We start from the raw sequence: 18687 nt of genomic DNA, 5'->3' as shown, positions 1-18687 counted from the left end.
CAATATGCAATAAGTCAATATGTTGAACTATCTTAAAGTACATTCAAGAATTCATAGTGTTGAAAAACACTTTGTGTGTTCAACATGTAAGAAATCATTCGATCAGAAGTCACACCTTCAAAGACATTTTAGAAATCATACTGGAGACAAGCCCTATGAATGTTCAACTTGCAACAAATCATTTACACGGAAGGAGCATCTTGAAAAGCATTTAATAATTCATACTGGAGATAAGCCCTATGAGTGTTCAACTTGCAACAAATCATTTAGACGGAAGGAACATCTTAAAAATCATTTATTAATTCACGCTGGAGAGAAGCCCTATGTGTGTTCAACATGCAACAAATCATTTACACAGAAGGAAAATCTTAGAAAACATTTAATAATTCATATAGGAGAGAAGCCCCATGTGTGCTCAACATGCAACAAATCATTTACACAGAAGGAAAATCTTAAAAATCATTTAAGAATCCATACTGGAGAGAAGCACTATATATGTTCAACATGCAACAAATCATTTACACAGAAGTACAATCTTAGAAAACATTTAATTATTCATACTGGAGAGAAGCCCTATATATGTTCAACATGCAACAAATCATTTACACAGAAGGACAATCTTAGAAAACATTTAATTATTCATACTGGAGAGAAGCCCTATATATGTTCAACATGCAATAAATCATTTACACAGAAGAAACATCTTGAAAAGCATTTAATAATTCATACTGGAGAGAAGCCGTATGTATGTTCGACATGCAACAAATCATGTACACAGAAGGAACATCTTGAAAAGCATTTATTAATTCATACAGGAGAGAAGCCCTATGTGTGCTCAACATGTAATAAATCATTTGCAAGGAAGGAAGGTCTTAAAAATCATTTAATAATTCATACTGGAGAGAAGCCCTATGTGTGTGCAACATGTAACAAATCATTTGTACGGAAGGGAGAACTTAAAAATCATTTAATAATTCATACTGGAGAAAAGCCCTATGTGTGTGCAACTTGTAACAAATCATTTGTGTTGAAGGTAGAACTTAAAAATCATTTAATAATTCATACTGGAGAAAAGCCCTATGTGTGTGCAACATGTAACAAATCATTTGTGCGGAAAGTAGAACTTAAAAATCATTTAATAATTCATACTGGAGAGAAGCCCTGTGTGTGCTCAACATGTAACAAATCATTTGCAAGGAAGGAAGGTCTTAAAAATCATTTAATAATTCATACTGGAGAGAAGCCCTATGCAACATGAAACAAATCATTTGTATGGAAGGGAGATCTTAAAAATCATTTAATAATTCATACTGGAGAGAAGCCCTATGTGTGTGCAACATGTAACAAATCATTTGTACGGAAGGGAGAACTTAAAAATCATTTAATAAATCTTACTGGAGAGAAGCCCTATGTGTGTGCAACATGTAACAAATCATTTGTAGGGAAGTAAGAACTTAAAAATCATTTAATAAATCATACTGGAGAGAAGCCCTATGTGTGTGCAACATGTAACAAATCATTTGTATGGAAGGGAGATCTTGGACGACATTCAGGAATTCATACAACTTAAAAGCCCCATTTATTTAAAACAGTATCCAATTATTTCAAGATATTCAATGTTTCATATTTTTTGTTCTGACATGAATTTAATGTGAAATAAATAATTTATATGATAATTTTTTAAAAGATTTTATGGTGTAATGAATTTTGTGTCACAATCCGTTAGTTCTTTCAACTTACCAAGAGGTCCTTTCATCATACTCCAACTTACCTTGTTTTGCCGGGTCCACTCCAATATCAACAGCCACTATGCCACCTTATGCATGGAGACCCTAATTATCGGGCTGTCCTCATTGATACTTCAGCGTGTAGGTACCAATTTCCTAGAAAAAGGAATTTTCAACAAGTTTTTTAGGCTCCCACCATCTAGCATAATGGATAGAAACTAATTACACCTATGTGACATCTTAGAATTTAGTTTAAATTATTAAAACTTTTCGTGAATGTAACATAAGTTGAGTGGGTTTGATAACCATAGTGGTTCGGATTCCACTTTAAACTGTAGGTCCAGTTCCGTTTAGCCTTACTTAAAACACCAAATCTACCAACCAGCAAACATATGTTGAGTAACATGTAGATTTCCATGAATCAGCTGTTTTTAAATTTACATTATATGTCAAAACTTCCAATTAGTAAATGATTCAACATTGGTTTACAACTCCTTATTTTTTTTGTAGTCAAAATGTAGGACATATCAATTGTAGTAAGTAATATGCATTTCTAGAACATGTTCACTAACAATGTAGAATTGACACATTTCATTTTTTTAAGAACATTTTTTTCTTGCCTTACTAAAAAAATTCACGAATTTGAATTCAATACTAAGCCACACAGTTCCTACTACATCTGTTTTTAGTTGTATTTCTCAGAGGAGCCAATTTTTCTCAGAATTTCAGGTTTGGTCATAAAATACTTGTGAAACTGAACAAACTCTTTGAAATTAAGTTGAACCAGTACGGCACCTTTTACAGAATCAACAAAAATGTATTTGTCTCTACAGTCCATTGTGTTGTATTAAATAAAATACTTCCTCAACTTTGTATTATAACTTGGAGCAACAAACAAATATTCAGCAGTTAATATAATTTGTAAACAGTAGGACATGATGAGTTTGAGACCTGAACAGTCTCACCATACAATAGCATGGGGAAGGAGGGTGGAGTCTGTTCCTCCTTCATGGCTTTGTGTTTCTCAATTGAAGTGATATTCTGTCCAATTTTTCGCTTCATCTCAAAGTTTCAGCGATTCCAATGTTTCAATCAAAATTAATTTCACTATTGAGTATAGAAGCATAGTTCATAGATTTGTACTTTCCATGATTTAAATTTGCCCGACCAAAACACACATTTTCTGAATTCAAATTATGTGATGCTCAAAATGTAGAACATTTATGATCTTTTATAAATTCCTCCTTGATGCCTGGCATAAAGCTAATGATGTAGGACTTTTCCAGGAAAACGAGGACTTCTGGTAACACTAATTGTGTAGGCTACAGTTTGGATATTAAGACCCACTTTACAAGAAAGCATTTTCCTTGAAATATTTCTTAACATTTCTGCTACTATCTAATTTTACCATCTAAAGTAAAGAAATCTTATAGTATTTTGATGCTATGGCATATTCCATGACATTTTTCTCGAATAGGATCTATTTCTTTAGCATTTCACGTAACATAACCAATCAGAGGCAAGCTCTAGGTCACGAGTGCAGTTGCAATGTTGTCCAAGTGGGATGTAAACAATGTATCACTTCATTTGAAGCTTCTCGAACAGCCTACTTAAGACTAACATAAATGTGTATTTTAAGAAGTTAGTCAAGCGTTACTTTATATCAGGAACTCAGTCCATCCTGGATGATTAAGATTCCTTATTAATAATTATTCTTAGAAGAAAAGTCTTCTTGGCTTTATGTTTTAATTGTTTTATTTGATTAAAACATGTTTTTTTCTGTTCTTGTTTAAAACATTTAAAACAAAAAACCTGTTTTTGTTTCTTTCAAAAAACACAATTTTTGTCAACCCTGCCATTAAAACACTTACAGAACGACCAGTTCCCATAACTCGTTTAATGCATAATACTCGTGCGACTTTTGGAACGCACCCATAAACAGCTATTTAAAAAGTAGTCAATTGTTTACTTTATAACTAGGAACAAAGTGTTCCCTTGGATGTTTAGCAGATTCCTTATCAACCCTTATAATTAGAAACTAAATCCTCTTGGCATGTTTTAGACTTTTTTGTTTAAACATGTTTTTTCTCTTGATTAAACACTGTTTTATACATTAAAAAAGGTTTAATTGGTTAATTGACCATGAGTTCCTTTGAAGGGAAATGCTGTAACAGGCAGTCGCTGCCATTAAGGCAGTTCCTGCGCCAGATATAAGAGCGATGCACCTTTGAAACCGTGACATGAATGAAAAGCATGGGAAAATAAATATACTGAAAATCAGTGTGTATTAATGTATTTCAAAGATTTAAATAGTTGGAGACGAGAACCGAAGAAAGCCCTGTCAAATATAATACATCAATGTTTTTTCTCTGCCAAAGACCCACTATTTAAGATCACGTCAAGTGGTTTTGCTCGGCCAAGGCCTTAGAACCCTCGATAAACACAAACCATGTGATGCATGTGCATCTGCCAGCCTTGCAAAGCAGGCATCGAACTGCGAGCAACGTTGTCTGCATAGAGTGCATTCGTCGTGGTGCTTCACTTTTGTGAAAGGAACAGATAATCTCCGTTCGTAAGTTCGAACCCTGGTAGGATCAGTTATTTTTTTCATGCCGTAGAATGAAATGCCTAACCTGAGTAGACGTTTTCATATGTGTGTAATTTTCGATTGTCTGATTGCGTGACCAAACGTTTGCAACAGTTAAGAAATGGCTTTCCCCTTTCACTATTTAAAATAGTGTTAATTAAAGTAATGCAGCTGACATAATATGCATATCACTGTGCCACAGAAAAACAGCCTCCCGCTATAGTTGCTTAAAACCAAAAATGTGCAAATTCAATTCGAAATGGGATCTTACAATGTCACATTACATGAATAGTTATGAACACAGTGTAAATTTTGGACAGTGAAGTAATTATATATAGAGAGGTTGCATTTATAATTTTAGTTCATGAAATTTACATGTCTTCTTCTCTCTTCGCCTTCTTCTTTTACAGTAATAAAGCAAATCTCCATTTGAGTTGAAATACCTTAATTATAATGACATAATTTTAGAGCTGCATTTCCTTTTAATAATCAAAGAGAATATATGCTTCAAGTGCTTCTGCAGGCTGACAAATACAAATTACATTTTAATTGGTTATTTTAGTTACAAGACAGCTTTGTATACTTGTAACAATCCCCCCTACAACCAGAGGGGAAGGCAACAACTTCCGTACAAAAAATTGTGATATAGAATCGAATGTGCACCCAGACACTTACTTGTCTCTATATATCTACCTACATAGGGAAAAGTTTACAAAATTGGATCACTGCCTAAGTTGGACCTCCTTTGTTTTTACCTATAGACAAGTATTTGAAACAGGTGAGTTGGCACTACTGGTTGGCATCAGTGCCATGCACAAATGACTGAATGATCAGTCAACTAGAGACGTTTGACGAAGTGGAGTGCTGTTATTGTCTCTCCATTGTTTGTGTTGCAATTATTGTGCTTCGGATCTTAAGCTCTTGTGTAGACTAGGGATGGCCAGATCCGGATCCCGGCGGATCCGAAATCCGGATCTTAAGGATCCGGATCCGGAATTTTCAGATCCGGATCCGGAACTTTCGGATCCGGATCCAGAATTTTCGGATCTGGATCCGGAACTTTCGGATCCGGATCCGGAACTTTCTGATTCGGATCCGGTACTTTTGGATCCAGATCCGGAATTTTCGGATCCAGATCCGTTTTGCCATCCCACATGCGCTTCTTTGGAAAGTAAGAATGTGCTTATAAAACATATTGTTACATGCTAATATACGTATATATATAATATACATACACACACACACACACACACACACACACACACACACATATATATATATATACATATATATATATATATATATATATATATATATATATATATATATATATATATATATATAGTGTGTGTGTGCATGCGTGCGCGATTTGTAATTAATTAATACACTTACAAGGGAGGTCTAAGTCTCCCCCTCCGATTTCCATGAAACTTGCAGGGCCCAAATGAAGAAATAGGTGTTTTTTTGTTTCGGCAAAAAAATTGTTCTAGGGGGCAACCACCTCTCAAATGTCAAGATGAGGACAAATTGAAGTGGGTATCTGACCCCTGTGTTCCCCTCCGATTTCCATGAAACGTGGCAGGTGTATAGTAGGGATGGCCAGATCCGGATCCTAGCAGATCCGAAATCCAGATCCAGAACTTTTTTATTTTAATTCGTAGAACTGTAACTGTAGAACAATTGTATAATTTTTGTATAACATTTCTATCTTGTTATATGTGTTAAAGGTTTCATCCTGGAATGGAATGTCTCACATTTATGTGTGTTTTCATTCCCCCCCTCAAATGTTAAGATGAGGAGAAATTGAAGTGGGGATCTGACCCCGAAACCACGTAAATATGGCATAGGAAGAAACAGGGGGTTAGGGCCTCTCTATACACCTGTCAAATTTCATGAGAATCGGAGGGGGACACAGGGGTCAGATCCTTACTTCAATTTGTCCTCATCTTGACATTTGAGGGGATTTTGCCCCCTAAAACAGTTTTAGCTGAAACAAAAAAACACGTAATTCTTCTTTTGGGCCCCTCTATACACCTGCCACGTTTCATGGAAATCGGAGGGGAACACAGGGGTCAGATACCCACTTCAATTTGTCCTCATCTTGACATTTGAGAGGAGGTTGCCACCTAGAACAAATTTTTTGCCGAAACAAAAAAACACGTATTTCTTCATTTGGGCCCGTTTATACACACACCTGCCAAGTGTCATGGAAATCGGAGGGGGACACAGGGGTCAGATCCCCACTTCAATTTGTCCTCATCTTGACAATTGAGTGGGTTTCGCCCTGTAAAACCGTTTTTTAGCTGAAACAAAATAAAAAAACGTATTTCTTCTATTAGGCCCCACCATACACCTGCCAAGTTTCATGGAAATCGGAGGGGGCACATAACTTAAATGCCCACTTAAATTTGTCCTCATATTGACATTTGAGGGGGGTTGCCCCCTAAAACAGTTTTTTAGCCGAAACAAAAAAAACACGTATTTCTTCATTTGGGCCCGTTTATACACACACCTGCCAAGTATCATGGAAATCGGAGGGGGACACAGGGGTCCGATCCTCACTCCAATTTGTCCTCATCTTGACATTTGAGGGGGTTTTGCCCCGTAAAACCGTTTTTTAACTGAAACAAAAAAAAACACGCATTTCTTCCATTGGGCCCCACTATACACCTGCCAAGTTTTATGGAAATCGGAGGGGGACACAGGGGTCAGATCCTCACTTCAATTTGTCTTCATTCTGACATTTGAAGGGGTTTTGCCCCCTAAAACAGTTTTTTTAGCTGAAACAAAAAAACACGTAATTCTTCCTTTGGGCCCCACTATACTGCCAAGTTTCATGGAAATCGGAGGGGATACTTAGATAACCTCCCTTGTTAGTCTTACACTTTGTAATTATTTAACACTGCATATATTATAATGTTTTATTTTAATTTTTAGAACTGTAACTGTAGAACAATTGTATAATTTTTGTATAACATTTCTATCTTGTTATATGTGTTAAAGGTTTCATCCTGGAATGGAATGTCTCACATTTATGTGTGTTTTCATTTCCAATACATTCGAATGAATACATATTCGTTTCAATGGCATTTACAAAATCACCTCTGACATGTGTGCATGAGTGTGTTAGCCGATGCGTAGCAAAGTATTTTAGGAACAACACTTGAAAAAAAATTCTTGTAGCACTAACGAAAAATTTCTTTGTAATCGAAGATCATAATACCTTTTAAGGTGTGGTAATATTATAATGAGATTGAGATATGAAACTCTCAGATCCGGATCCGGATCCGGAAATCTCGGATCAGGATCCAGATCAGGAACTTTCGGATCCGGATCCAGATCAGGAAATTTCGGATCCGGATCCAGATCCGAAACTTTCAGACCCGGATCCGCGGATCCGGAACTTTCGGATCCGTATCCAGATCCGAAACTTTCAGATCCGGATCCGGATCCAGATCCATGACTTTTGGATCCGGATCCAAATGGATCCAGATTTTTCGGATCCGGATCCGTTTGGCCATCCCTAGTGTAGACTAGGGGCAAGTAATCAAATGTCCTGTAGTATATTATAAAAGTTCCAAACATTAACCACTAACTACATATGGTTTAGTTGTGTATGTTCGTGTAGCGTCATATTTTTATTAACGGGGTATGATTGCCTAAGTTGGATCAGCATGTGTTTCCCAAATTGGACCGGGGAAAGTATGGGCTGTGGACAGAAATGGAATTGCAAATGGCTATAGCATCATACAATAATGGGGACTATGGCTTGATCTAGTGTAGTAGAAGGTATGGTTTGTTTGGTTGTACAGCTGATCGAATATTCAACGTGGATGAGTCAGGTTTCACCACAGTCTAGAAACTTCCACAAAAAATTGTAGCAAAGAAAGGAAAATCACAGGTAGGTGCTGTTACAAGTGGCAAACTTGGGGTAAATACCACAATGGTGTGTGCAGCGACTGCTGCAGGTGTCTACATAATACATACATGCCTTTTGTAAGCAGTCCAACCTAAGCAACCTGTGGCCCAAGTTAGGAAACCTGTTGCCTATAATGGACCGAGGTCAGTACTTTCGTTTATGTACCCTATTATATTGGTTCCTGCATTTTTTGTTGGAATACATATATGAAGTGAAAGCTAATAGTTTGTGCTTCTCATACCTACAATTTCTTTCTTTTTCTGTGTCTTGGGGTGTAAGGGGTGCTCCAAATATCAACCTCACTTCCACGTAGTACACCCTGGACTGCAGACTAACGAGGCTCTGGCGACTGGCCCTATGGCCAGTATAATTTTTTTGTGTTGTCCTGTGTTTTGTCCTTATTTGTGCTGAGTGCTCCTTTTCAGCCTCAGCTTTTAACGAAAGTCAGAAGATTTTAATATTTTATGATTTTAGTACTGCAATGTTAGAGTTGTTCTGTGAAACGAAAAGGGGCTGGATCCCCTATAATGTGACGGGTGCAAAATAGCCTTAGTGCTGACGCACCCAAAATTTTAAATTCAAATTTTTCTGTGTCTTGTTTTTGATGCAGAAGCAAAATAGTACCAACTGGTCCAATTTCGGAAACTCTCTCCTATAGTATGTTTGTGTGTCTAGGTGTTCGACGTGCTGACCCCACGTCACCCCATTACTGGTTGAAGAACTCCACACCTCTAGGTGGGATTGTGGGAGGCAGACTGGCAGTCGGGAGATAGACCAAGGCCCTTGCAGGGCTGTCGTGCCAAGGAGTGTTATTATTATGTTTGTGTGTACGTTTACGCAAGGAGAAGGTCACATAGATAATGTACTGGGTTCTATTGCTGGTAGAGGAAAATGTGGTTCGGATCCCATTTTAAGCTGTAGGTCCAGTTCTGATTATCCTGTTGTGCATAAAGTGGGCTTAAAGCAACAAATCAATCATAAAGTGACTTCAATGCCAAACAAACACGCATATTGATGAAGAAACAATATTTCTATGTAACTCAATTTTTTCGTTAATTTTAGTGACTCATCTTCCAAAGAATAATTAATGTTTCATCTTCAGTTGTATTTCACAATGCATTTTTAGTATTGATTATTGTAAGCACAGAGTTTTAGCTGCAACACGATGAAGAAAATAAAACACGCTTTAAACTCAAAAATCTCTAGACATGCTCGGCCAAGGCACATAGTGGCTCGCATTCCACTTTTAAAACACTGAAATACAAAGACAATGAAATAATCAATGTGCCACAAGTTGGTAAAAAAAGTGACCATGAGGGGATTCGAACCTAGGTTTTTAGCTTACAAAGCTGACCTTTAACCGACATGGCCACAAGCCACAGTGAGGAAACTAAGTTATTTGGGTAATTTCTCCATGATTTTGCATCTTCTCCTGTCCAGCTCGAAACTTTTGATGTCGGTTCTCTCTAATTACATTCATTTGAATGCAATACGCTTTATATGCTGTGCACATTGCTGACAGAATACAAGTGAAGCTTGTGCATGAAAATTAATGAAGACGTTGGGAAGTTGTGCTTTTGTGGAAGGCTAGTGTTTCCAACCCTAAATGACCATCATGATCCACCTTCCGTCAACATAGCGGATTCTGCTATGTGACGACGAATCTAATTAACCAATGGCACATATATTATTTTAAACTATTTATTTCAAAATGAATAGTCATTATCCTGGAATCTACGGAGGCATTCATTCAGTCGGTAAGAATTTTACGAGAGTCATCATTCTATTTTTGTGCTCCATTACGAAACCAACGTGCATGCATGTGTCAAAAACGTAAAGACCGACAATTTTTATTTTACAAAAAATCCATTTACTCTGAAAGTTAAATGAGAGGACAACCATTGACTTATTTTTAATAGCCTGGATGACTGATCGGTGGGGGGGGGGGGGTGCCCTTTTGCCCTTTTGGTTGTGACATAAACTCCTTTTTCTTTCAGATTTCTATTATTTTTCCCATCGCATATTCAGTTCTAACTTTGCGATTCTGTTTGCTAATGTGTACGAGAAAGGAGTTTTTATTCTTCAAGCCTTCACCTGGACTAGGATAACACTATTTTCGAAAGAAATTTCTTTTCTTTTTCTTGCATCATTTTCAGGAATTTCAACAGCATTATTTCCATCTCGCTCTTTCTATTTGCGTTTTTTTTTTCTTTTTGTTATTTAGTGTTGCTATTCTTCCATTTTCGGCTACTTGCGATGATGAAGAGATACTAAAAGAGAACACCCATGTTCAGGCCAAATTCGAACCCGGAGCCCTCGCATTCTAAAGCATTGTGATAACCACTTTGCCACCAACGTCAAAAGTGCATTTTTTTAAAAAATATATTCAGAAATTTTTCGTTAGCCCTTTTCGTTGAGTCTGAGAGACACAAAATTCCCTGCATGTGGTTAAAATGATTCATAGTAAGCAACACTGCTGCTTTCCGAACACTTACTTCAGCTGTACTACCAGACACGAAGCTGGACTTCAACTCAAATGAGTGTACATACTGATTCATTTAATAGATAATATACTGTATAGAACCTTCAAGTGTGTATGTTTGTACATAGTTGATGTTTTTTAAGAAAAAATATGTAATGTATTTATGTGGTTTGGAATTTAAAGTTTTTATTTCAGTATTGGATTCATGGAGAATTGCACTCACACCAAACCATACTCCTGGCACAACTCAAGAAATATATCTTTGGAAGAGGAATATATTTTTATCACGTTTTATGTACAATTGGTTGTAGTGTTTTTGTTTTTTTAATTGTAATAAATGTTAATGTTTCTTGATTTAAAGGATATGTGTTTCATTATTCTTACGAGCAGAATGACATGTATAAGTGCAGACCTGTAATCCCTAAGGAAATGTACACTCAACTGCGAATTGTCCACCACCATTTTAAAATCTGTCTGTATTACACATTGTGATGGGAATGAATTAAACTAATGACGTCAGTAACTAGAGAACAATGCCTGCTTCGAACCAACAGAGTTTCATTCCTTAAAACAACACAGGATGTAGAATAAAAAAGTAATTAAAATAAGGTAAACAGTTTGCCTACCATTATCTTTGCCGTTGACTGTACATGTGAGGTTCTCAGGTATATTCTCCTAAGAGAAACCACCTTTGTGTTCCACAAACTTGGTGGTGGTGTTAATCTTATTAATATTGTTTATTTATAAATCTTATTCAATTGATATTCATATTCACATACTGTGAGAGATGAAACATATAGCACCTACTGTATGTTTAAATCAAACTTCTTTTTAAGAAGAAAATACTGTCATAAAGCATAAAAGGAAGTCGTTGAAATAATTCCATTCAATATTGTATCGTCTCATTTGCTTGCCATTACAATTTTCCACAAATAAATGAGTAAATACATATTTAATCTACAAGTGGTTATCAGAGCTCAGGGAATAATTTGTGTGTTGTTGTGATCTACAGTATTTTGCAGTATACATGATTCTGGACTAAATCAGATTTCTGAATTCAATGTAACACAAGGGCTATGTATTGGGCAAAGAATTGGAGCTGATTTTTCATGTGGATGACATGAAATTTTAAATTAGTTGTCAACTACTGGATGTAATGAACCAGTTAGGGTTTTAAATTAGTTGTCAACTACTGGATGTAATGAACCAGTTAGGGTTTTAAATTAGTTGTCAACTACTGGATGTAATGAACCAGTTAGGGTTTTAAATTAGTTGTCAACTACTGGATGTAATGAACCAGTTAGGTCCCTTTGTAATAAACACAGTCAAAAAAGTTTTGCATCAGGATGGAAAATGACAAAAGATATATGAAGCACAAGGTTTATTGACAGTGACAGTGGGAATGCAAAAGAAATGATGAAGAACAAGACATGTTGAATGAAAAGGGAACAAAAAACGTACAATTTTCTCAGAAATTTGTTTAAAACGAAAATGGCACAATTCATGATGGAGGCGAGAAAACAAAGAACTGTCACAAGAACACTGTTCATCATAGCGGATCCACCAGAAACATTGCCTACCACCTGATGTGTCCTCCCCTGGCCTCAAGAAGGTCCTGAACACGCTGTAGCATACTGAGGATGAGACGATCAAGGTGATCTTGCGGTAAGCGATCCCATTCATCCTGTGCCGCAAGAAGAACATCACGAAGATTGGTGGGAGCCACAGGACGGTTTGCAATGACATTTTTTAGCATTGCCCATGCATGTTCGATGCAATTCATGTCGGGACTTTGCACTGGCCAGAGCATGCGAGAGATATTTGCCGCCTGCAGATAATCGTGTACCATCTGTGCGCGGTGTGGACAGGCTTTGTCATCCACCAAGACAAATTCGTCAACAATTTCCTGATGAAATTGTTCCACAGTTGTCTGGAGAATGTCCCTGACATAACGAACAGCTGTTTGTGTTCCTCTAATTGGAATTAGGGGCGTTCTATGTCCGAGCATGATCCCTGCCCACACCATGATTCCTCCTCCTTGGTGTGGATGAACCCACTGGACACCACGAAGCCGCTCCTGCAGTCCAGGGTCACGCCACACCCGTCCTCTTCGTGAAAATTGCCTTAGACAGAGCCTACATTCATTGGTGAAGAGCACATGAGCCCAATGACCGGGTCCCCGATTTCGATGTGCACGGGCCCAATGTACACGGTCGCGCCGATTTCGTGGCAATATGTACTGGCGCCGGAGAGGTTTTCTGGAATGTAAACCACTTTCTCGGAGTCTGTTACGGACAGTTTGGTTTGACACACGCACACCAGAGGCTGCCTGGAGGGTATGAGTGATGTTCCTCGCCGTCATAGTATTCTGTCGCCAAGCTGAGAGTCGTACATAGCGGTCATGTGCTGGTGTTGTGACCTGTGGACGACCTGTCCGTTGATGATCTGCTACTGTATCTCTGTCTATATACCGCCTCCCGGTCCTACAGACATCGCTTTGCGCCACTCCAACAGCCATAGCTACAGCCCGTTGTGACATGCCAGTCTGCAGTAGCGTGATGATCCTGACCCGATCAAACTGCACTATCGTATGCCTAGGCATGCCTTGCACACAGCTGCACTCGCTCGCCTTCGCTAACTGGACACAAGGTCTACCTAACTAACCATTGCCGACTACCGTGGTGCTACACTCGAACACACGCATGCGCTTTCCGACTCCGGTAGTCGTCTGTGGTGATCGGTATTGCACGTCGACCACGTTACTTTGCACAATGAGCTCTGCTTCATCGTTTCTTGTCCGTTTTGGCATGTTGCGGACGCTATTTTCATCACTTCTCAGGTGATGCAAAACCTTTTTGACTGTGTTTAGATGCCAGGGTGAGGAACTTCGCTACAGAGAGAAAGACTGACATCATCAATTATTTCTCATTCAATGTAAAACAAATCGTAGGGCATTAGTATTACCAATAGTCCAAAATATGGTTGAAATTATGAAATTGCTGTTATTAGAAATAGAAAAATGTTAGACGTGATGTTCTCTTAGATGTATTTCTTGGAAAGACTGTTATTTGGTGATACCTCAGAACTTCTCTAATACCTTTTATGAATTTGGAAACTTCTTCATTTTTACATAACTAGAATTTTTAGAATTTCCAATGTTGTCAATGTAATACACGACTTTGAATTTTGCATTGGATTTCTTATCATTCAAATGTTTCTTCTTATCACTGTGGCTCTTAAAACATTTTGTATATGCAGTGGAATCTCGATTTTGCATTTTTCAGGGCACCAAAGTGAAAGGAGATAAATTGTGGAAAAATGTAAAATTGAAATTCCACAATTTTTTTCACAAAGGAAATTCAAAAAGTGCAGGACATAGTAAGATGCTATGAAAATCTTTATCAAGTGTGTATTCTGCAACAAATGTGTTGCCACAGTATTTCCCATGCATTTCTTCTCAAATCGAGCCACAGCGGTCCAGTTAGAGTGTCTGGCTGCCAAACAGGAGTCCAAGTAGAAATGATCTAATGTCGGAATTTTTCCAGCTTTGTTGCTGCATAAAGTAGCTTTGTGATTCACCCAAATGCAAATAAATGTGTACTTTGGGGGATAAATATGGCCAGCATATGACTCTTCTGCATCCAACTGTGTATCTTCATGACACACAAGGTGCAAGGGTAACTGTGCTTATTGTTATATTTGTGCAGTAACTTGATTGAATGTTAGTGATGAGTGGCGAATGTGTGCAACAAGTGTCACGTGTCGCATGAAATCATGGTTGTTATGGAGTTTTTACTGGAGGAAATAAGCTGCATGCTGCAAATGTACCAACTGAAACAGATTATAATATAAAGTAATTAAAATTGAGCTACAATTACAATGCTTGTTTTACAAATTGTTCACATTAATTCACACACTATCACAATTTATCCTTGATATACTACTGTATATGATACAATAGTAATTTCTTGTCACCATTTCTGATATGTATGTTAAAATAAAGCTGCTCAGTAAGGTGTGCGTAGGGTGACCAGATGCATACACTCAAAAAAAGAGGACCAAGCCATTAGAAAGAGGAAACCGCAAAAAAAAATAAAAAATAAAGAAAAATCGCAACCCATTTGTCATTACTCTTAATTCAATAAAATAATCTTATCTTACCGACACTTTGTTCACAGATACTTCTTCGATGATCTTTTCCAATAATCTCCTCTTACCTTAATCTATTCTTTAACACCTGCCAATCATAGGCGTGCGCAGACCCTCTGATTAGGCAGGGCAAAAAGCCTTGATAAAAGTTCAGTTGGGGAAAAAACTCATTTCATCTCTGTTTACTTTCATGGCATTGTTGGGTACATTTATATATAATTATATAATTTATATTGTAATTTACACTGCATTTCAGGAAACAATAAAATTTGCTAGCGAAGCTAGCAAAAAATTTATTATATCCAAATTTTTGCAAACTGAAAAAAATATTGATTTAATAAGCACAAGAAATGTCATGGGGTGCAATGGCATTTACATTTTTCTCATTTAGATCATTCGGGACCCAGGGCCAACTCCCGCCGCCCCCTAACTATGGCTCTGAACTATACAATACTGTAACAATAGAAGAAATTGCAAGCGAAGCGAGCAAGAAAATTTTGCGAATTGTATTTTTATTTTATAAAATTTTATGTCAAGAGGGGCAATTACCCTTTTATGCCCTCTCGCAGGTGCTCTTGGCCATCTGGAAGAAATAATGCAAAAAGATGTGAAAACTAATTCCATCTTGAGTATTCTTTTGTCCTGTTACTCTCAGATTCTACTGGCCTTGCTTTCTTTTACCTCAATGTTTGCCCCCTTGCCCCCTAGAATTGATTTCTGTCCAAGGTTGCTCATTGCCCATTGCTCCCCTGTGGTTGCCCACTGCACCCCCTTCCCCCGTAGTTCCTTTGAACTTTAATCACTTGATTTTCTTTAACAGTATAATGTCGTTTAATACCGGCGATAAGATCCCTCTACACTAAATTTCTAGATGAAAGTATAATAATGTAGGGAAATGGACGTCTGAAAGGGGGAGCAAGGGTGGCAACATCTCACCCTTAGAAATCGAATGCCAACCTAAAAGTATATATTTAATACGTAGAATTAGATTTCAGTCATAGTAATTTACATTAATGCGATAATTTCAAATTCAAGTGGTGGTTTTTGAGGGGGCAACACTATTATCGGGATAATATACCCCATGAAAAAATACCATGCTTGTCCAGCAGTGAAAAAAAATCTGTGGAAGTCCATGATTAGGGGACAAATCCCCCTTCCCCCCCCTCGTGTACATGCCTATGCCGACAATAATAACTAAGAATATCTATAATTTGAGATTGAGTTTTGGTATGTAGTTCACTTTATGCACACAATGGCTAATCAGGACTGGACCTACAGTTTAAACTGTGATCCGAACCACTGTGTGCCTCCAGTCTATAATTGAGTTTTGCTTCTTTTCCAATTCTTGGATTTTAGAATGAAATATCCCCATAGGTGAATGCAAAGCTTTGCTTAATTACTTCCAAAACACTGAATTAAAATTTTAAGTAGTTTAGATTGGAACTAGAAATATGATTTTAATGTCGAGAATATTTCTAACACTCTTTCAACAGCAGGGAAGAATGACAACAACTTTACGCTCTTCCTCATATTCATTTCTTCCATGCTTAAAAGCTACAAATTTGCTTACGAGATCATTGTTGAATTTACACTTTCGCTTCGTTATTTCACAAAAGCAAATATTACTTAATAATCAAAATTCTCACTACACTTTTCTGCATCGCATATGTATAACTCGAAAAGAAACTGGACAAACTTCATGCGTTCCCCGCTCAGAGAGATTGCAATGAGTTAGATTAATACTAATGACTCATTCGGGCAAAGTGATTGTGGTTAAGCCCTTCAAATGCTCAGTGAGCATTGTTCGGATATTTAACATGCCCAAAGTGATATACTTCAGATGTAAAATATAATTATTAAGTGTGAAAGCATTCTCTATGCAGCACATTTTCTATGATTTTCTCTTTCCATAAAGGAGGACATTTACAGATTTCTACAAAATCCACCTGAACGCTGGACAGACACCTAAAAAGGAGGACATGTCCGGATAAAAGAGGACGTCTGATCACCCTAGGTGTGCAATTATTCCATTCATTGGACAAGCAGTGATTTCTTATGGAATATATACCCTTTTCCAGAATAGTTCCAGGACTGATTTTGTAAAGTAATTATATAATGAACTCGCCAACTAATGATCCTCTGGTCCTGTCAAAGTAATCCGTTCTGATATCTATGGTCAGCTGCGAGCATTTCTGTAGGTTTCAGAAGCTAACTAAACTAACTCTCTAGCCTTCTTAAACCCGAAGGTTCATGGCTGCAGCAACACAGGCCTTCCATCTTTCCCTATCTTGAGCAAGTACTATATACTCTTTTCCATCCCTACCGATTTCCCTTAGGTCCTTCTCAACGTTGTCCCTCCATCTTCGTCTTGGCCTTCCCACAGGTCTCTTACCATCATGTTTCCCAACAAGAATCCTGTAAACTCCTCTTTCCTCTCCCATTCGTGCCACATGGCCTGCCCACCTAAGTCTTCTTGATTTAATCATTCTAATAATATCTGGACATGACTACAAATTATGTAGTTCTAAATTATGTAACCTTCTCCACTTACCTGTCTCCTCATCCCTTTTAGGTCCAAAGATTTTCCTATGGATCTTATTTTCAAATACTCTCAATTTATGTTCCTCTTTCAATGTAAGGGACCAAGTTTCACACCCATATAATACTACAGGCAAAATTACTGTTTTGTATATTTTAACTTTTAGTTTCTTAGATATTAAACGAGAAGACAAAATTTTTTTGAAGAGAGAAGTAACATGCATTTCCTGAATTAAGCCTACTTTTTATTTCCTCTTTAATATAATTTTCATTTGTTAATATTACTCCTAAGTATTTGAATTTGGAAACTGGTTCAAACTAGTTGTTATCAATAATTAGATTTTGATTATTACCTAACACTTGGTTTCAGTATGTAAGCATATATTTAGTTTTCTCTTTGTTAACTTCCAAACCTATCTCTTTAGCAGTTTTGAAAAATATCTTAGCATTATTTTAATTGTATTCACATCATCCCCCAGTAAGTCTACATCATCTGCATATGCTAACAACTGAGTCATACCATTTAATTTTAGTCCTTCTTTAGTTTCTTTTACCTTCCTAACAGCATATTCTAAGGCAAAATTAAAGAGCAATGGAGATAGTGCATCTCCTTGTTTTAACCCATCATGAATTGTAAATTTGTCAGATATATTAATACCCACACGAATTTTACTTTCTGTTTCACTGGTGCATATTTTTATCATACTAACAAGCTTCTTAGGTATTCCAAACTCTACTAATATATTATATAATTTATCTCTTTTGACCGAATCATATGCTTTTTTGAAATCAATGAATAGCTGATGGACATTTTGATTATATTCCCACTTTTTTTCAAGTGTCTGTCTGATGTGAAAAATTTGATCTGTAGTTGATCTGTTACGTTTAAATCCACATTGATAATCACCTATAATTTTATTAGCATATGGGGTTAGTCTTGTTAAAAGAATGATAGATAATATTTTATATGTTTTCGGAAGCAAGCAGAGAAATTGTCTTCTGGGATGCTTCTCTGCACGTATGATGACACAGCCATCTTTTTGGATTAATGGAATATCTTGAGTACTATTCAGCTTTTATTTTTAAAAAGTTATACTTGTGAAGAGAAAAAAACTTGATCAAATCAAAATGTAATATCATGAATTTTACAGTGATATTGTGTTGATAATTTTATACAAGCAACACCAATTCTTATATACAAAGATGAAATTTGAAGTCATTAAAGCCAAACTCACCAAAGGTGTTGTAAATGCAGAACCACTTCCAAGGGCATTTATATTCACAA

At 37.0% G+C, this 18687-nt stretch overlaps 1 protein-coding gene across 1 annotated transcript; it reads left to right on the top strand.

The window, feature by feature from the left end:
• The first annotated feature begins 6 nt into the window (after nucleotides 1-6).
• LOC145981386 (uncharacterized) lies at nucleotides 7-1258 on the top strand. Its single transcript, XM_083114625.1, has one exon. The coding sequence runs from the start codon at nucleotides 20-22 to the stop codon at nucleotides 1256-1258; it is 1239 nt and encodes a 412-aa protein (XP_082970751.1). The 5' UTR covers nucleotides 7-19.
• The last annotated feature ends 17429 nt before the right edge of the window (nucleotides 1259-18687 follow it).

Source organism: Lepisma saccharinum, chromosome 29 (assembly GCF_977018435.1).
Source record: "Lepisma saccharinum chromosome 29, izLepSacc3.1, whole genome shotgun sequence".
Classification (NCBI taxonomy): domain Eukaryota; kingdom Metazoa; phylum Arthropoda; class Insecta; order Zygentoma; family Lepismatidae; genus Lepisma; species Lepisma saccharinum.
This window is presented reverse-complemented; position numbering and strand designations above follow the sequence as displayed.